The 21,982-nt window shown below is 37.7% G+C and overlaps 1 protein-coding gene across 2 annotated transcripts in view; it reads right to left on the reverse strand.

Moving 5' to 3' along the window:
• Positions 1-2,183: 2,183 nt before the first annotated feature.
• Positions 2,184-21,982, reverse strand: part of LOC140339493 (heparan sulfate glucosamine 3-O-sulfotransferase 1-like) — a 95,212-nt gene continuing 75,413 nt past the window's right edge. For both annotated transcript variants that reach the window (XM_072424224.1, XM_072424225.1), the window contains one exon: positions 2,184-5,123. In XM_072424224.1, the coding sequence (XP_072280325.1) occupies positions 4,094-5,014 (921 nt within the window). In that variant the 5' untranslated portion in view covers positions 5,015-5,123 and the 3' untranslated portion in view covers positions 2,184-4,093. The remainder of the gene's footprint in view (positions 5,124-21,982) is intronic.

The following is a 21,982-nucleotide window of genomic DNA, read 5'->3' on the forward strand; positions in this document are numbered from 1 at the left end:
TTGCTGGAAATGCTAAGATGATCATGTATATGTTTCTTTGTTATACAAAGTTTTTGTACAGGGGTACACAAATGTATATAAAAAGAATAAATGTCTAATATGCAGTCTTTTTGCTTTGCTACAGAAATATGAATGTCTTAGCAAAGTCCCATAGATATCCACTGAGCTTTGGCTTTGGCATTTGGCATACGGGACTTCTAATGGTGCACCTTCATACATATGTTCTTATCAGAAGAAGAAGACAGAGTAGAGAGTGGTGGTGGAGGGTTGGTGAAGTCCAGCAGACAGGTTTTCGGGCCACTGGTCAGAAATGTGGCCTTTCATCAGGTTTAAAGGTGCAAATTCTAGAGTGGTCATCTTAATTCTAATTTAGATGCTTGGGGAGTCAATGGTCTAGGTGCATAACCTTGCATCTCTACACTTTATTTATTGCACCTTTTCTGGATTTTATTACAGGTCTTACTTCTAAACATGGTAGTTGCCTGGCCTTCTTGGGTTTCAATAATTGTTGAGCTCTTTTTAAAGCAGTAAATCTGACAATCACTGAAACATTCTCCAGCACTAGAAACACATGGGCCTGGATGATTCTCCACCGGTAAATGTTTCTGTGAATATCAGATTCACTGCTTTATAAATGGACTCATTTGAGTCACTGACCCAAAAAAAGACTGTGCATTCCTAACTCTGAAATCCTATTCTACATAATTTTATGAAGTATAGTACTGAAAGGTTTAAATGACAGCCAGGCAATAAGCACTTTCAAAATTAGCAATGGTAGCCTCTAAACTTTGTTACTACAGGATTTATTATAACTCAACTCCAGACTTTTCTGCAAGGAGAGGGAAGTGTAAGAGAGAGCTGAAGACCTATAGACATTTTTTAAATGAACAGAAAAATGGGAGTTGCATCTGCAGAAACATTTTTGAAGGTACGAGGACTGGGGCTGTCATCCTTATCCTTGCTTTATTATAGAGCGAAACACTCAAACTGCATATTTGTTATAGGTCAGCATATAAAAGCTGAAGCAAAGAAAAATATATGACCTTGAGTTTCCATCTTCAAATACATGTCAGCTATGGCAGCTTTCATCCAGATACGTTCTTGCTGAATTACACAGTTGTCATAGCTTACTGCAGAAATACTTCTTCCTACTCTTCTTAATACAATATGAATAGAAAATATTTGTTTGCAATAAACCTATATATTGTATGATGGGGGTTTAGTAGAACCTTAGGGTTCCTCTAGAAGTTGCTGGGGGTTCCTTGAATAATGAGCAATTTGTGCCTCTCAGGTCAGTTTAAGTGACACCAATGATCATTTTTCCTATTTGTAAGGGGTACATTCTTCCCACTGGCCACCACACTGTGAGCTGTGGATATAGTAATTATACCAGGGGTTACCTGAAGACCTGAAAGTTATTTCAAGTGTTCCCCTATGTTTAAAAGTAGAGTAAAAGAACAGAAGCTACTAATAATTCATGAAAGTAGATTTTTTTTTAAGAATTAAGCATGTTTTAATAAAGGTTGAGAAGGACTGTCTATTATAAGTCTCAACTTTTGAAAACTGTCTTACATATGTATGACTATTTAATACTAGGAGTCTACATTTTAAGGTTCTTTCACATAAAAGTTGATTGTTTTTCTGAAATGGTTTTGGAAATATGTTACAAGCCTGGTTTACATGCAAATAGGACTTAGCGGGGTCCTTTATGAAGAATCAAATGTACTGAATGAGTACCTGATTCACACTGTGCCAGCCTTGATAAACTTCCCCCGTATTGTGCGGCTTAAAAGGCAAAAAGAAATATAGATTTCATTTAGACCCATTATATTCATTGCCTTCGTTTAAATATTTAATCAATTCCTTCATATATAATGACATTATGTTTTATTAATTTTGCTCAGCCATTACTGGCTCTCTTTATGGATCTTTCTTGATGGTAGAACAATAGTGAATGCATCAGAAAGACAAGGAGAGGCAGATATATACCGTATTATAAGGTTAAAGTCCTACATCAGCATTAGCAGAGACTGAAATGAACAGATTTCAATGCAGGCTCCATTCAGCGCTGTGGTTTATGCTAATTATCTATCCGTTCTATTAGAACCATTACTCAAAGTGCAGAATTGAACCAAGCTTTAAGAAGTAGAAGTGTGACATATACAGAGGAAGGACACAAACCATTTTTAAGAAATATTCATTTGTATTTAACTAAAGAGTTATACAGTCTGTAAAAGTTCATTATTGCATATCGATGCAGTCTTCCAAATATACAGTTGTACAAATCGTTTAGGTCCGAGTTATAATCTTAATACATTTTATTTTTATTTTCATATTTAGAGAAGAAAGTGCTAATTCAACAAGGTGCAAGTTACGTAAGTGGCGGTAAAAAACAAAAACATTGGTTTTTGCACCAACATGTTAAATAAATTCAACCCAATATGTATGTTATGTGGCTTTTAAAGGGCCATGCAGTATTCACACCAAAAACGTGAAAAAATGTCAAAGAGAAAAAATAAGGAAAACAGGACTTTAAAGCAGATCTTTCGTTTATTCAAACTCAGTCTTCTGGCAAGCAACTTGCTCCCGGGTTTTCGTTCTTTTCCCCCTACAGTGGCAGTGCTAATGTGACGGTGTAAGCGCCGTGGCTTTGCAACATTGTCTAGGCTGGCATTTTCACAATCCATATGGGGTGTGAAAATGCCAGCCTAGACTTGAAAGACATAGGTTGAATAAAGCTGGCTATCATCCAACCCAGAAGACGATCAACAACCAGCGGTTCACCAATACAACATGCCTTTAATTTGTACATTACACTATATGACCCTGCTTTATGAAAACTCTCCAAGGCTTAAAAAGATACACTTTCATCAGTGAAGCTGGGTGATCCAGCAAACTTGTAATGGATTTGGTCCAAGATTCAAAACATTTGCTAGTAAATGACATTGAAGAAATCCATTCCAGGTTTGCTGGGTCACCCAGCTTTACTGATGAAAGTGTATCCTCTCCAACGCTGAAGAGCTTTAATAAATCAGACCTATATGTACACCATACCTCCTGAGGAAGCAGCTCATGTGTAGAGAATTAGGCATCTTAAACTCCTAATACTTTTCAGGACTATCTTTATTCACATCACTCATCACATGTGAATGTTCCCAGTTTCTGGTTTTCATGATTCAGCAATCATAGGCAAGATAATGTGACTACCTTTGATTGTGAAATTTTTTATTATTTTTCAAAGCTGTATGTTCATTAAATATTTTTTTAAGTTTTATCTGTATTAATTAGAACGTGTCTAAAGTCAATGTAAAGTCCTTTATTGGTTCTGGGGAATAACTCTCTTTTGTAATTGAATTTCTGCCACAGGAGAGGAAATTTCTACTTTCCAACATGATAGGCTATTTATTTATATCAAAAAACAAGTTCTGCTTTAAAGATGAAACATAAAGGAAGGTGAAATAGAAGGACAGAAAACTATACGGGAAAAAAAGAAGTATGAAACAAAAAAAAAGGTTGTCATAACTAGTTAAATTTGCTGGCTAAACAGGTGTAAAGCAAATCTTTTCTATTTAAATGAACATACAAAAGGGTGTCACATTTTATTACTATCCCAGAATACCTGTACTAAGAACATTGAATAAAAGTTTCATTGAAGACAGTAACATATAGCTTAGCAGTATTACAAAATTATTTTTCCATTTACGCACATTTTAACATATGAAACTTTTTTTAGGCTCTTTTTTACCATAGCAAAGAGAGTTCAATATCAAATGTTTTCTACTGCACAATCTTTCTATAGGTGTCTACATACATATATAAAATGGAAAAAAATAACACAATTTAGAATAATGCGTTGCATATCAATATTTACAATAAAGAAAGGAAATGATTTGGGTTTAATATTTTCTTCTCTGTAAACAAATTTTTTCCTTTTTTTAACGTCTACACATTATGGCCATTTTGGAAAAAGATATCAGTTTAGTCTTTTTTTCCTCATTCTTTCAGGTTCCGTGTTAAAGTTTTAAAGCGTCTCACTGGTATAATTCACAACTTGTTGTTTTCTACAGTTTTCTTTGTTTGATAGGCATTCGAGTTAGTGCCAGTCAAATGTTTGATTAACCATTGTGTAGAACCTTTGATTATGTTCTCTGAAATAAGAGTAAAGCTGCTCCAAGACTGTTTCATTGACAACAGGATGGGGACGCCCTTTAGACTCATGCAAACACCTTTCTCGGCCATCACTTCTGATGCAATAGAACCCCTTCGTTTGATTGAAATAAAAGTTTGAAGAGACTATTCTAGGTGGGAGGTTGAGGAATCTCTCTACCTTCTGCAGTTCTGCAAGAGGTGTTTTAATTAAAGTATTTCCATCCACAATATGAATCTGATTTAAACTGAAATGTTTTAGCCATCTCTCCATATGTATATCATACAAGCTCCTTTGGATTGCCTTATATTTGGTATTAAGTGCACCATTTTTAATCACGATTCCCTCAAAAGGCTGCACTGGCTTGTGATTTTCCAACCTGTTGTAATATACTTGGGTGTAATCTGATATGACCCTCTCCGTAGGGTCCCTAAGAATTAAAAGCAGCTTAATTGAGCTGTTCATGCTATGAATCCTTTCAGGAGCCAGTGGTGATGTAAAATAACCAGGAGTCTTTTCAATGGTAATTTGATTTTCAAATGAGAAAGGCATAAGGCTCCTGTACCATTCAATCCCTTTGACGTAGTTTTCATCCCAGTCAAAGAAATGTACTTCAGTAGCAGCTACTACAATGTTTGGGTGAATGTCCAACATTTCCAGCAAAGCCCTGGTCCCTCCTTTCCGAACGCCGACAATGATTGTCTGGGGTGTACGGCGGATTGTACCTGGAGGTTGGGTGGAGTATTGTTCAGTAGTATTGCTTAGTTCTTCGAAAGTTAGGGAAGAATTTGAAAGAGGTGGGAAGTCAAGAGGAACTGGCTGACACGGGGTCAGTAGGAGCAGCACGGCAACCAAGTATACGGCCATGTAGAGAGAGATGGACAACTCAGTTCCAAAAGCTGACCTTTGGTAAGCTCATGTGTACTTTAGTTTTAGAATTGTAGAGCAGAAGACTGGAAATGCTGTCCAGTACCATCTGTTAAGGAAAAAAAAGAACATATTAGAACTGAATTTAAACACAGAAGTATTGGCATATGAGGCAACATAAGAATTTCACCTTATTTACATTATATTCCAAAGGGAATTATCAAGACTAGTTATTGTATTCCATAGTTGGAACAAAGACAAAAGCTGCCAGGTAATAACCATTCAAAGTCTACCGGCAAGTAAATGCTACCCAGCCTAGGGGAGAAATGGCAAGATTACCAAACCCTAACTACATAATGAATGACTAATACTGGATTGAGAGGATCTCATAAGAAGGATGACCTTTTATATAGTCTGCTAAAGTCCATTTGCACTTTCTTTGCTCTGCCTCACCATTCCATCGTCTGAACTGGGAGTTAAATCCCATGTAAGTTCAGAAACAATTGTTACATAGGAATGTTGACATCCTCAACTAGTTCTTGTAACAGCGTTCAGGTAATTTTAGTTCCATTTTTAGTAGATATGGGCTTTTGCAAGAGGCAGCATGGCTTTCTTACCAGTGAAGAACAGAAAGCTACATAAGATGTCAAGATGGTCTGACCTTTTGTAGGTCTCGGAGGTCCACCATTTATTCTCACTCCACACACACACACACACAAGTATTGTGTTGCAGAATTATCCCAGAAAACAAGTACCTTGCAAGTTTCAGGCTATCCATAAATACTGTTTTACTTCTAGTTTATATTCAGATAATTAACAATGAAAATTGTAAAACAAAGTATTTGAACTACAATCTCTTAACTTTGAAGTTTTATTCTTATTCAGAATGCCCAAACTATTTGATAAAAGTGAAATTGGTCTCAATAGAATTCTTAGTGATTGACATGTAGATCAGTCTCTGTCTTTAATTTATTCTCCACTGCTTCAGGGGTTATTCTTCACTTCAATTAATCTCACTTAAACTATTGCTTGAGTAATATAATCATGCTCAGTTTTGTCTAAGTGGCTTGACATTGAGCCAGAGTTCGTCTCCTGGAAAATAGGAGGGCTTTCATATCTTCCGAGGGTTACTGACCACCCTGGACATTAACAAGAGATGTCATGTCCAGCACGTAATTAGGAAACCAGACTGCTGGCCAATTGCTAATTATCATCAAGAAGGTGACTGATTGCCAGCTGTTTAACAAGAAAATTCTGAAGACTTTATTTTAACCTATAATCTCATTGGTTAATGAGATTGATGTGCTGAAGAGAAATTGAAGTGAAGAAGGTAAAGTCTAAAAGCTAAAACTTTTTTAGGCCTGAATGAATGAATATCTCTCTGTGAAATCAATTTTACTTAGCAAAGTGGAAAAGTTTGTTAAAGTAACTAAACCCTACAATACTCACCTATCCTTGTTCCTTCTTGTGATCATCGGCCATCTTGATTGACCAGAATGATGCAATGCACATTTGCAGTTCAGCAGTTTTGACAGCTCCACAGAATGATCAGGTGGATAAGCATTCTGAAATAGGATTTCAGAAGGGTTATCACCTGTCCCTTTCTGCAAAGAAAGCCCTGCTTGATCACAAAATTAAATTGGAACTTTAGGGCAGAAGGTACATACTCTTCACCATACCTAGAAGGGCTGGGGTATTTCTTAAGTGCTCTGAGGAAGCCATAGGTAAGAGTGGCAAAGGAGAGTATGAATGGGTAAGGTGGATAATCTTTTAAAATACCTTAATCATACAACATCTTCCACATTTTTAAAGTGCAATTATCAATTACAAATGAAATACAAGAAGTCTTGAGATTTATTTTTTAAACACAGTAAATTCAGCAAGAGTAGCGTGAGAATATTTATAAAGAAAAAAAAAAAAGATGAACATGAATTTACTTACTATTCATACAGCTGGGTAATTTGTTTGTGATATTAATAACAAAAAATCTAATCAAAAAATATTTTCAGTTCACAAAAGGTTTTATCATGTGGTTCCTCGTTTATTGCTTGCGGTATTCTCTCTGTGGTTATGCTATCAACGTTTGTAATACATATGCATATAAAAGCCCATTAACAAATATAAGTGCGTGAGTTTTCATGTGTTATTCATCTTTTTTAATACGGCTCCCATCTAGCTGATTAATTTTTAGGTTGCTTTTAGTGTCCTTGCAGAGATGAAAAAATGGAACCATTCAAGACCTGCCATCTAGGAGATAGAATACTATTTTATGGGAAAACAACTACGATTCATGAATGTTATTAGTTATGGAATTATTGCATGAAAAGGATGAGGATTGCAAAATCTAGGCACATTATTTGAACACTGAATTTGAATTGTTTGATAAAACATCAGAGTTAGATAAAATACCTTACAGTCCTTAGCAGAAAAGAAATCATTAAAGGCTGGGATTTCTGCAAAATGAATCTTGCCAAAAGGGACTGGAACTGTGCACAGACTTTTGCATAGGTCATATGTTAACCTATATTTTTATTCCTATAACCGCCTCAATTGTGGGCTATTGTGCATGTGCTAGATGTAATGTACTCCAACACACACAGAAAGTTTGTATACCATCCAACCCATTTTTAGCAATTGTCCAATCATAAAAAAAAAATAAAAAAATAAATGCCAAAAACACTTACCTGAACCCATAGTCACTTCAAGCACCACTACTACTTCAACGTTGGAAGATCTAGTATTGATGTCTAGTGAGTTGGTTCCCATTGGCTATTTATTGCAGAGGTTCTTAGAAGTTTTAATGACTCAAGGGGTAGCATAACAACATCATGACAAGGATGGCAACAGGACTAGTCAGGGGTGGGCTCAGACTGCAATGCTAGATTACCAGTCTCCACTGGAGAAAGAAGTGATGTGCAGTTTAGCAGAATCTAGCACACAAGACTGTACCACATCCAAGCGCCTGACATTTGAAGGCAAGAGGACTCCATCCAAGGGAGCTAGGTAGAAGCAGGTCTAGCAAGTAGAAAAGCGACTTTAGGCAGCTTTTTAAAAAATTAATAGGTAACTGGGTCAGAATGCATGGGATGAATTTTCTTTTTTCTCATAAGTTGGAAAGTTAGGTTGTAAGTTTGCAACAGAGGTTGTGTTGACCTATGTTTTTTCCTAGAAAACCAATACAGTCCGTGAATAGGGATGGCCAAACTCTATAACTGTATATTCCAGCAATGACTCTAATTTTGACTCTTGCCCTAGTCAACCAGAATTCTCACATTCTGACAAACTGGCAGATGCTAAGTTAGTCAGCTGGCAGGGAGAACATTGAAATAATGTGCTGTGTAACCATAGTTTAGCCACTTGCACATAGCAGATTGCTTCTAAGTAGAGTCTCCCGCTGAGACAACTCTATAGATTCTAAAACAGGTGATATCCTGTGACCTCCTTTCTCATCCAGCTACAATATATATCGAGTCTTAGGCATATTAAAGTGAACAAGGCCGACAGGTTTTTTGCCATTTAATTTTAGCTGACAGGATTTACACAAGCAACTTGCGGACAAACAAAGTGCACCTCCAGAGTTCTATACTGAAAGGATGCGTAAGTGAAGCAATTCTATGTGTGATTGCTTCTAAAAGTCTAAAAAAATTTGCTAGGTGGTAAATTTTCTTTAAATGTCTCTTCTATGATGATGCAGCTCCAGTGTACATGTACAGAAGTAATAAAAGCTGCCTAACGGGGATGGGCGGGGGGGGGGAGGGGGAGTGTCAGCTCCTCTGTACAGAGACTGATGGGACGGGCGGGGGGGGGGGGGGGGGGATTAGATGCAGGATATAGGAATGGAGCTACTGGAACCTCTACACAACTGGGTAAGCTAAACCAAAGCACAGGCCAATCACAGTCACCTACAAAATAGCACCTATTACAAAGATCTGAAGAAACTGTTTATGCAAATAGAGATCAAAGAGTTTTAGTAAGACCTCACATTGCCCCTATGTTGTTGGAATATTGTAAGCTATTCTGTTTTTATTGCATATGTATTTTAACAATTGACTACATGTGACTACAGCATACTATGTGAACAGCTACCGTATTACACCAGTTTTTCTCAACCAGGGTTCCTCCAGAGGTTGCTAGGGGATCCTTGAGCAATGTGTGCTTCCCAGGTCAGTTTAACTGACACGGATGATTGTATTCTTCACACTGACCACCACACCAATGTACTGTGGGCTGTAGATTTAGTAATTATAGTAGGGGTTCCATGAAGACCTTTAAATTATTTCAAGTTTCCCCATGGTAAGTGTCAAGAAAGGCTGTAATAAATTTTAGGCTTTTACCCGTCGACTTACCCCACTCTACCTCAATCTTCGGCTCCCCAACCTTGGAAGGTTCCCAGGTATGGCCCATAAAAATGTGTGGAGAATTGCTTATTAGCAAACTCTGAATCTAATGGAATGGTAAAGCTGATCACCACAGGCCAGCATTCAGCCAAGTACATTGCAAAATGTACTGCAGGTTGAGGTGCCTATATTTCAAATTAGTCAACAGCTTTCAGTAAACTCTTGTGTGACAGAGAGAAAATAGAAAAAAAAGTTCCTCCACTCTCTCTGTTTATAATGCCTTAGCTGAGAGTTAGCTTTAACTTATAATACATGCAGGTAGTCTGCCCATTTCTTATTTAAGTCATGGCTGTCCAATATAAATATATAAACAATACCCGTCATCTTTCCAAATGTTTGCTTTCTATTTCCAGCTGCCTGTTCTGCATGTAAATAACAAACATTTCCAAAGACCAAGCAATCTGAAATTAGCATTTATAATTATATCATCAAGTATTTATGATTTAGCATTAATTAATATTTAAACGCAAACATGGTACACTCATCTGTTAAGCCACAATTCTTTCTTTCTTTATTTTCTTAGCATTTATCACAATCACAATGCTGCCAGTGATTGGGCCGGATGAGATCTTCAGGGTCCCACAAGGGGATGGAGACCGAATGCTACAAAATCTGGGTGTGAAAGAGGTCATCAAATGAATACACAACTTGTAAGGGGAATATTGTGCATGGACATTGCTAGGATTGTGAAAGATCTGGGTCACTCCTTGAAACCTAGGGAGAGTAATGACGGGTAAATTGTGGATGCGGTCATATTTTGCCAACAATGGAAGGGGCTTCAAGTAACATGGCTAAATAAAACCTAAGTCAACTCAACCACGCCTAAGAACTGGCAAGATGCAGTATAATGCATTTTTGTTTTCAGGTGGATATGCTTTTGATCAGTCATTCTCAACTAGGTTTCCGTAGAATTCTAGTGTCCCTTAAAGAGTTGTCAAAGGCTCCTTGAGCTGCGGCTGATTGAGCTTCCGTAACATGGTGCCTACATACTTCCAGGGCCAATGACACTTGGCAGAGCCAGCAGCATAAAACTAAAGATATATTAAAATATCTGTTAATGTGCCATTCTGAGCACTAAAGTATGGGGGCCTTTCTTCGTACTGGCCACCAAGGCAAATAGTGTTTTTCACACTGATTGATCAACGCCTGTAAAATATTTTAAGGGTTCTCAGTGATAACAAAAAACTTGAGAAAGACTGCTCTAGATATGATTTATTCTAAATTATATCTGAAGTACAAAAGGAACAGGAAAATCAGTGAAAATCATTCCATTAATGTAGACATATACATGGCGGGCATTTTTCTGATAGTATCCTTTAAAGAATTGAAAGAAAAACTGATTCAGAAATAGGAAGAACATGCAGACTCCATTCAGATCAAGTCCATGCTGGGACTCCAACCAAAACCCAGAGCCGTGAGCCAAGGGTACTAATCACTTAACCTCTGTGTTGTCCATTAATGGCATTGTAACAATTTGAAATTGATTGGAGTGCCAGTAACAAGCACTGTAGTAATTAGTAAGAACTGCTTAAAAGCTGATTTGTATAGCAGATCTAGAGAAGCACGACAGGTGCTGTCTGGATGGTTGGTGAAATCGTTCAGAGCTTCAGGTCAAAACTGAAAGAAGAGAAAGATCTTGTATAGAAAATGTCAACTTGTAGCATCCCTCATCTGTTATTTAGGGAAGGTTACATTTTCAATTTCAGCAGGTCATGAAAAGATTCTGCAAAGACTGAACGGGAGGGTGAATGACATGATGGAGATGTTGTTGGCATAAGGTCACATGACCAAAACCAGGCGAACACTGGTGTCCTATTGTACAAACAGAAAATGTGTTTTCCTCTTTTATTCTCCTTACATCATGTTATCCTTTCTTAAAGACATGCTATATTTGCTGCCAGAAATAAACTGACTTTAACCAGTTTAGCTCTGGCATCTGTATACCACTTATAGGTTAGAAAGAAATATTTTATATAAATATAAATATATATAATTNNNNACACACACACACACACACACATTTATATTTAGCACTTTTTAGTGCACTAAAATATTAAACAAAATAATAAAAACTAAAACAAAAAGTTCAAATATTATTAGCCTAATAGTTACAAAAAAAAGAAAAAAAAATCTGGGAAATAAAGTTTACAGGAGAAAGGGGGCCGTTAGTTTAACCTAATCAGCCGTAACAAGAGCCTAATTAGGACAAATTGTATTAACATTTTGTTTTATTATTTGTCAGGTCCTTTTAGTATACATGATATGTGCATTAAAGCAAATTGCTTTGAAACCATAAACACAAAATGAACAAACTCTCCATCCAAGCATCTGATCACCGATTCTAAAGATGTCGTCAGAAACTCTTTTGACAGCAGGACCGTCTACAGGTGCTGTCAGTATTGGGCAATTCAGACAAGTATACATGGCAAAAGTGGCAAAGATGTCAAGCTACACCCTCACAAAAAAAAAGTTTTCAATACCAATGTAAAAAATGTGCTATAACTCCTCACTTGCACTTACAGTTTTCTCTAAATCATCCTGCAAATTCCCACAAAATCCTATTATGGCTACCAGTGAAGTCCATCAGCCCTGAATATTGTTATAGTTTATCCTTCCAGACCTGTGTTTCTCCTAGATGACTGTCCATCTTGATTTGGGAGTAATACTATTGGTTAATACCACATGAGCAAGGTGAAAGTACCCTCAATCTGTTGTCCTCCGATGGAGCAGAGAAAATAAGTCTGCAAAACGCGTCAGCCTAATCTTCAGAATATTTTACTATTTGAGTATTTTTAACATTTTTAATGCCCTATGGTTGATATAATTAAGTACTGAAACTCTGAATTACATGTATCTCAATTTAACATACTATTACCCTAAATATATATATATACATATGTGCCCATTTTAAGCCAGTTGACTTTTCAACTCCTCTCCATGACTCTTAGTTCAAAATGTACCTACATTAAAAAGATCTGCCACCTTCTCTCACCTTCCTATTGGCCCATCCTAATGGTTGGCTAGTTTACTAGCCAATGGGATTGCGTAACAGGCATTAGGGTCCAGCAATCTTCCGGACTATGAAGACTTTAGCCATATCTGCAAGATTTCTAACGTTGCTGCTGGTGTTGGTACTTCCAGATTTCTGATTTTTTATAAATGCTCAGTTTTATTTTTATCCTGGAGATACAGTCTGTTTAAGCCTCATGCTATACATCTAGTCAAAAAATAAACAGTCACTAAGTGATGTCAGTTTTATTACTAGTAGTTATGAGCAAGTTATGTCGGATAAAATATGGGGGAATTTTAACGTTACAACCAAACTCCTTCGAAGACAGGAGAAGTCTACAACAACACTGAATATTATTAACTTCTCTCACAAACAATTCAACTGATACTGAAAACTTTTTTTTTCATGAATATATATAAATGTTGGTACATTGCTTTTGTGTTTTAATAACTATTTTTATTTTAGTATAAAACTTTTTCCAGTTACAAGACAAATGATACAATTCTAAAAGGCCATCGTAATGCAATGCACAATGTACTGCACAATATTCTTTATGTGCTAGACTAAAATGAAATCTTTTCCTACACAATACATCCATTTTTATAACCTATTTTTACTCCTTCCAGTGGAATGTGACCTGCAAACAGTCAAGGCCACAGAATTCACATTGAGAGCACCTGGAAAAATTCTCTTGTGAATTGTTATGTTATCTAAAGTAGTCCGGTTTCTGCTGAAAAAAATACACATTTTCAGATGCTCTGTACAGACCGAAACACATATGGTATAATTAAAAAAAACCTCCTGGAACAGCAAGTGGCAAGCCAACAACATAAAACAATAAATATTAAAATTTTAGAAAATTACAGCAAGTGACACACCAATGGTATCTAAATATTACTTACTGAAATCTTAGAAAGTTAATCTTTCAGCAAGGGATTTTTTTTTTGATACAGGATTTAAGCTTTGGCAGATATATCAAAGATAAATAATTTATCTATAACTAAAGAGCCTTTAAAGTGACATGATGCTACAGATATTGGGATTACAGTTGTTCATGGGCCCAAATAAATAGGGATTTGTCTTACACTTTAACAATGTACAAATGCCCAATTTATTATGTCAACTGCATTGTGATAGGAGGTAAGGTGAGCAGCCTGAACATACCGCGGACATACCGCTATTCACTATTATTTTCAGGAACTCTTTTGTGCACCTATAAAGATTCCAAACCATTCCGAGCAGGGTAACCTTGTCATGTATGTGACCTATTCAAACGGAGCACATAATGGAAATAATATATATCAGTCTAGTGATGGGCAGCTTTGCTGACCTTTAGTATAAGGATAGGAGTGGTAAGGCCAATATTCTTTAAGAAAATCTGTATAAACTTTAGCTGGCTAAATCTGATCTTAGTCTACCATTTACTTTCATCAGTGGTTCTCATATATATGTTTAGTCCGAATTTGTTTGGGTCTAAAGATTTTTCAAGGTTATAAAAAAAGCCATATGCCAAAAATTAAATGCAAGTAGCCAGAGCCCATGTACCTACCTTCAGATTTCTTATTTAGCAGCACTGGGGATGGCTTTGTATACTCCATAATAAAAATCAAAAACTGGGGTCAGACCTTTCCCCCCTGTTCTAGGTTTGCATTGGTGCCTAAAATGTTTGTCACAATAGTAAATCAACAGAAAAGATCAGAAGGACAGAAGATGGAATCTATATAAATGAGTATGCCAAGATTTAGGGCTTCCGTAATATTAGGTAAGTGGTATAGAATTTTAAAGTCACCTTCTATTGGGTAACTCTTTGCATAAAACAAAACTATGTTGCCAACCAGCCTGAACACTGATCATGTGATACAAACAAAGCTAACCGAAGAGTAAAGGGTAAAATATCAATGAATTTCAATGTGTAACAAATTAATATTAAAGCTCTTTCTTGGTCTTATAGCAACTCGCCTTGGCCTTTCCTTGATAGTTTAGTTAAGTATTAAGTAAAATCCTTTAGTTTTAAGACCTGAGATATTCTCTCTTATATTTTCTTATCATACACAATATTTAAAAAAGAGGAGAAACATTCAAATTACATTTAAAAAAAAAAGTTCACAGACCTTGAACTCATTCTATCATTCTGTCCCCCTGATTGAATTAAAACTTGTACAAATCTTTTCCTGCATTGTGCACATAAATCTATTCGCTGACTGGCATATCAGAAATACAGTGCCTTGAATTATTTATCACACAAATAAATATGTATATCTGCTTTTATTAGCACAGGTTGGAGGATCAAGGCATGAATCCTGCAAAATGTAGCTTATAAATAGTTAAAATCGCCTGCATCTACTGGTATTATAGTGCAGCTACATTACCTTGTATATTTCCGCTGCTGTAAATAAATGCTATTATTTGGCTGGAAGGTGCCCCAAAGCTTGTCATCATTTAATAATGTGCCAACATATAGGTCAGATTTAAATACATAACAAGTGACTATAGACCTCAGTGGTAAAGGCATGTAGCTTTTAGCGGTTATTTCTCCAAAGCTTTCCAGTGTAGCCACACACGGATCCCATACTTTAATGCTAAAAACAGCCAGCAGGTTGCTTCAGAATGCATTAACATAAATATATATTTTTTATTTTCAGATGTGGAAAAAAACACCCATACCCACTCTGGGTGATACACAACAATAACAAATCAGAAGGGAAATTACAGCTAGGGATAATACTTTCAGGCACACAGTTTACATACACACAAACCCTCTGCGTTATTCATATGCCATTACACAGAGTAAGAATATGCTCATCCTAGTTCATTAAACATAATGTTCTTGGAGCTTTGTATATATTGTGTGTAGTACCTTACTGCAAGATCTTCAGCAACTGTGGAATATGTGGATTCCTGCCATCCAAGGAAAAGCAGATACAGAAATGGTGTTTTGAAGATAACCCTTTTACTGTAGGCTTTATACAGGAACAAAGGTGAACAGTGCACACATAAAACGAAACAGACTCTAGAGCCGATATAAGTGCAGCTACAGGCTATGTGAACTAGCATTACCCAAGACTTAATATAGCCACACTTTATTAGCAATATAACTTTCAGCTATTCAGTTAACAATGGCAGGGTGTAAAGTCAGCGTCGGGTATGAAATAGATAAATGGTGGAAGCTGATTTCCCCAAAACCAACAAAAATATTCTGCTATCTGTCTCAGTACTATGGGGCATACACTAGCACCATAGGTTAGGATGCTAGTTGTAACCATGGCTGTAATTGGACATTTCGGGGCCCCAAACAGGTAAACTTCCTGGGGTCCCTTTTGCATGTCTAAAAGTATCAGCATTAAAATAGTCAAGCATTTTTGATTAGGGCTCCATACTAGGTAAACGTCCTGGGCCCTGGGCCCCTTTCCCAAGTTTACGTATGCTCCAGCCACCACTATTGGCATCTGGCTTTAGTTCCCCAAGTGCTGCTACTCCCTGTCTATCATTTTCCTAACAAAAACACACAGAGTGCCTTTCAAACTTCAAACTCTAAGCTATAAAATTACATTTCCTGGCGTATTGCAAGATACTACACAATGTACAGAAACCTGTCATCTCCTTATTTCCACTATATCACTTCTTACGTTCATGAACCTATACTTCTCCACTATATGCCACTTTACAATCTTGAATGTATCCTTAACGCTGACAAGCATAAAGATATTGTGTTCTGATCTAACATAGTTATCAGCAGCATTGTTTGACACATACAGTCAGCCTGAACATGCTACCACCTATTATATTACATTTCCCTTTATTCCTTCATTACATTGTATGCTTGTACAGGTTGATCTAGTTTTCCTATTTCATCTTCTCATTGCTATGTTTTAAAGAAAAATTGTATATACAGAATAGTTTCTATACTTTGGTGTTACATGTATTTTTGTCTTTGTTTCACGCACTTTGTTAATCATAGACAATAGATTTTAATTAAAAAAAGCAACAAGATTTATTGGGACTTTTTGGGCACATGCTCTGGATAAATGTACCACTTAGTTTACAAAAGATAGAAAAAAATATATAATTTATTACATAATCAACCATACATATATTTGATTTATTAAAACCAAATTGCTCATAGCAAAAAACTGTGACATCTCAATGAACTTGAGCGTGTTTCATGGAAGCTATATGTCCACTTCTTCAGGATTAGGTAATGAGTGAGAATGCCTCTGACATTCTCACGAAAATTTCCTCGAACTTCCGATGGGTCTTCGAAATTTCGGCGATCCAATATCGTGAACCCATGGGAAGATCAAGGAAATCAAATTCAGCAGCCGCGGTACTCCTCCTGCCTCCCCAAGCACTGGAGGTTAAATGAGGGCTTGCCCTCATTTAACCTCTAGTGCCCGGGATTTGCGCAGAGGAGGGTTCCCATGGCTGCATTCATTCATGATGAGCACAGCCGCGGGATTCCTGTGTTTTTGGATAGAAAATCTCCATCCAAGAACACCTACTACAGGGCTGCAAGAGCAATCAGGAGATTGCTCTTGCAGGTCCCAAAAAATTAGATCTCGACGGTCGAATTTACACAGGCCGCTCTCGCTTACATGTTCGGTAAGCGAGAACGGCCCGATTATCCGCGAGATCGAATTTTAAAATTTGGCTTGCTCATTCCTATTCAGGATACAAATGAGACCTACACTATAATACATAATTTTTAATAATGATTAATATTTTTTTTATTTTGTAAAATAAATGGTACAATTATTAGTAGGTATCAGTTGTATGTGCCTCAAAAGTCCCAATTTATCTTGTTGCTTTTTGAATATTTGTATTTAGGGATGTGGAATTTTTTGTACTATAGACTAAATAGCTGGAAAAGTTGCTATGTTATACAAATAGATTATAATTGTAACACTAGGGAGGCAGAACTTCCTGGGAAATGTCTAAGCCAGGCAATATGGGGTAGCATAGTATAGGTCAGGTGCCGCTCAGACGTTCTCCTCCTCCCTTCTCTATAGAACACAATGGTGCTGTATGTACAGCACTTGTTCATGCTTCGTGCAGTCGTTAGTCTTTGGAAAGGATTGTGAAAGATTCTTTCCAACGACAATTATTGCACATGTGTACGTAGCCTTAGAGTCAAAGCACAATTTCACCTCTAATGTACAGGTGCTGATCAGGGAACTGCAGCATTGATATACCGGGTGAAACCTGTAAGTGCAGATGGTGACTTGCTGGGGGAGAGAACCAGTGCTGGATTGTTGAGTTTTACAACAGTGCTAAATCAATAGTAAGGACAAAATATTTTTATCTGTTGTATTCAAGAGAAAATAACATAAAAGCACACAGCTTGTCAATAAAGGGGACCAAGGTATGCTCCAGTTCTGTGACCCTTGGGACCTGATCATAGATGTAGTGAAATCAATAAATTTGCATTGGTGTGGGTGAGCTTTACCAATAGTCAGCAAGTATGCTATGCATTGTATGCAAAAGCCAACAGGAACAGGGGGAAACTTCAATTTCTCTCTCTTAACAAAATCCCCTACCTCCTGATAGTGTATTGTTATTTGGGTATAATCTTGATTTAATAGTAATATATTTTATATAAGGCCAGATGTACTAATATGCACAGTAGATGTGTGCTTACAGGTGGCAGAGATAATGAGACAGCTTTTCCTTGTATAGGTATTGGCTGCACATTTTTCCCCATCATGGGTAGAAATATACTTATTACAGAGAAAGTACATCTTACACATAATCACTACAATATAAGCCAGGTTGTGATCATTAAAATAAGAAAATGTTTTCTGAAAGCGATGATCTTAGCGCATAGATGTTACTTAGGGTACCAAAGCTTGTTTACCTCTAAATGCCAATGACATGAATCCAGCCCTATGGGCAAACTCAATCAAAGGCAATATTACATGACCCGCAAACATACTTTTAATATGGTATTCCTATTCAAGTGAGCAGAGACAATCAAGGATGCCGAAATGGGAAATGGGACTGATTGATGATTAATTTCTGAAGCATCTCGCACATTCCTTTTCACAAATAATTCTTTTCAACCATTACCGCTGCCAGCCTGGAAATAAATGACAGTGCTAAGAGATTCTCTGTGTAACAGTCTCTAATTCTGAGGACTAACAAATTAATGTAGAACACAGGCAATCAGCAGGCATGGATAACATCCCAGCATGTTGCCTTCAGGACATGTCTGAAAGATCAAACAAATCTGGATCACATGCAGACCTGCAGGTCTAACAGGATCTCTTTAAAATATCATCTGCATATTAAAGCGCCTTGGACGGGAGTAAATTGGACAGTGTTTGCTGCCCTGTCATGTGATGTGTTGCACATTTTCCCTTCCCAGTGAACTCGCAGCACCTGAGGCGTACATCTGCTGACCCGCATCTGCAATCTGTACTTTTATCTGTGATCTGTAAGACATGCAGAGACTCTGTGCACATAATGAGTAGACTGTAGCAGAGCCCAGCTGCAAAAATATCATGCCTGACAAACACAAATTGTGGAATCCTTTACTGCAGGATAGGTATGATGGGGTGATCTAGGATTCACACATGTTCCCAATATTAATTTCAAATTATGGGTGAAAGTTTTGCACATTTTGTGTGAGAACCTTTATAAACAAATAAATCTGCCCAAGAATGAAAAATGTTGCAGCTTACCTAACCTCTGTATATTGTGGCTGTATTAGTTCTAATTCTTTATTTTCACCTGGTGATCTGCTAGAAGCGTGCATCCTGTCCTTACCCTCTAAACCAGCCATTCTCAAACAGAGTTCCTTAAACTTTGGCTAATTGACCTCCCATCTGATATTTCTGGGTTCAATGCCATTTGGTATTGAACACCAGTGGCCTTCATGTTGTCCACATTGTTGGCATTTTAACTTACACTGTAAAGTCTGAATATTACCACTAATGGGGCATTTTCTCACCACCCCTGAGTAAATTCATTTTATCAAGGGGACCCCGAGAGCCCAATTTTGTTTCAAGGGTTCCTTGGGCAATAAGTTTGAAGTCTGCATCCATGTAGGAGAAGCAGTGTCACAGAATATAGAACACTATTTCCCCTCCTCATCTCAACCACATAGGGTAAGTTGTTGGGTAGTTCAGAGGCAAACTGGGCAGAACTAAATACATTGTTGAGACTCAAAAGAAAGCACAGGGACTTTGGAACCCATTGGATTTCTGGCAGGATTATTCCATTGTGTGTTTATTACACTGATATTAAAACACTTACAATGGTATATTAAACAGACCAAGAGAGAGAAATTGAAAGCGTACCTGAACTCAGAACTTTATTTGACAAAAAAGGGTAGACATCATTTTGTTTGTTTTGTGTGTTTTTTTAAGTTAAAAAAAAAACTGCAACACCATTCCCCTTAATTCTTGATTGCCTAGGCGAGTGATAAAGGAAGTAAAGAGCCTCCTGGGTTACCTACATCACGCATCCCAGGAGGCACTTGGCTGCTACTTCTGCGGATGCTGGAACATCAATAGGAAAAAAATTGCCGATCTTGAACATGCGCAGTGAGATCGGCAAATTTTTTCCCCAATCTACGTCACCCGATCTCGCGCCCACGCCTGGAAGAATAAAGCAGAAGTATAGAGGAGAAAATGTGAGTGCCCCGAGCTCTATCTGCACCAGACTGAAGATGGATATCGGGAGGACACGGGACTTGATGGAAGAAACCTCCCAACGGAAAGACTGATCTGCGGGATTGAAGGTGAGTGTGATTTTTTTGCTTTGGGTTTACTTCCGCTTTACCATAGTTCATTATTTGGGTTTAGATAGGTTTGAATATCTCATCTTTTTTCATTTTGGGCCTCTTTTAAGGAAATGTGAATGCCCTTTGAGTTTTATTGTACTTTCCAAAAACTGCATTGAATATGTGTAACTGTAACAGTAAATGTATTGCACATACTGAAACGTATGAAACCTGCAAATAGACAATGGAACCAACAAACACGGTTCAATAAAATTAGGCTTCTGACAACAGAGGTTTAATGTTTGCCTAACATCTTATGTTCTAGTTTTCATAAATGAGCCCCACACTGCCCTTGTGGCAATGAAAGTGTAACCTTCTTTCCTGCTGTACAGATCATTATCCGCTTGTAAAGATTAGCACAATATGAAAACATTGCAAAGTTCCATGGAAGAACGGTGATCTAAAAATACCATTCCCTGCACGATGGCCATTAAAATCATGGCAGGACAATAAAGTATTTAGTCATTTTCTAGCAAGGATTAAGATGATATCATTTTGCTGATAACTAACACATTCACTAACACGCCAGATACCTGTTCTTCTGTCTCTCCGCTCGGGGTTATCTGGCTTCTATGCCAGCTCGGCAAAGTCAAGCGATGTGCCCCAGGCATAGAGAGTAAAAAGCAAATCTATGTCATCGTGCAAACCAAGAACATAAGTTACCATGACAGCCTGAAAGCACTTAGATTATTAACAGCTGCACAACCCAAACTTCTTTCTCAGATCTTCTTTCAGACTGCCACATTTACATTCCACATTAGGTTCCTTTTTTCACATTATACACTGGCTTGGCTGCACCTACACTCAGCAGCAGATATAGGAAAACGGCACAGATTGCAGCATTGGTATTTTACTGTTCTAATGTAATTGGATCAACTCATTGTTGCTTGATGTTGGTTACTGCATGTCTGTTAGGACTGCATACCCCCTGGCAGGTAACGGTAGATTACCTGGGGAGCGGAGTCTAAGTGTTTCCCAGTCTTCACCAAAGCACCCGAAAGGGGTAATGGACCAGTGACCTTGGTGGCCACAGGACTACTTTACTGTGAGGAGACCACCAGGTCATGGTCCCCAGGCTCCCCCCACTAGGGACAGAAGGCTCCTGTGAAGGGACAGCCAAGATCACGTAGGGGTGGACTGCTAGCTAAAGGCAAGGTCTAGGCAGACTGAGATCAGGGCAGGAAGAAAGATAAGGAGGGTGGTCCATGCCAGGCCAAAGACAGGTATTCAAAAAGGCTCAGTGTGGCAGCATATAGCTGGGCTAAGTCTCAGGTAACAAACTGAAGATCCAGCAACCAGCACCTGGAACAAGAGACGTATAAATAAGATTAGTAGCCAATCGCAGGACAAGTTTGGCAACAGGAACTAGTCTGCTTATTGGCTGCAGCACATACTCGGAAATAACCCTTCAGCTGTGCACAGCCTCAGAGCAAGTGCAGGGGAACGTATGAAGGGCACAACTGCACAGCTAAAGGGAGGCTGAGAATTCTGCAAGTTGCTGGACAGATGATCGAGGGAGTGGTAACAATGTCACAGCTCCTTCTCAAATAATGGATGCACTTTTTTTTGGTTGCCCTCCCCTCATGGTTTCATAACCAGTTAAGAATGGGGCCCACCAGAAGGAGGGCTTAGCAGAATGCATGTCTTTATTGGTACAGTAGAATTTCAGGAGACCACCTGAGAGCCCCCCCCCCAAAAAAAAAAAAAAAAAGTCCAGTTAAATAATATCAATGAAAATGCATATGTATTCATAACCAGTTAAGAATGGGGCCCACCAGAAG

The sequence above is a fragment of the Pyxicephalus adspersus genome, chromosome 10 (assembly GCF_032062135.1).
Source record: "Pyxicephalus adspersus chromosome 10, UCB_Pads_2.0, whole genome shotgun sequence".
In the NCBI taxonomy this organism is placed as follows: domain Eukaryota; kingdom Metazoa; phylum Chordata; class Amphibia; order Anura; family Pyxicephalidae; genus Pyxicephalus; species Pyxicephalus adspersus.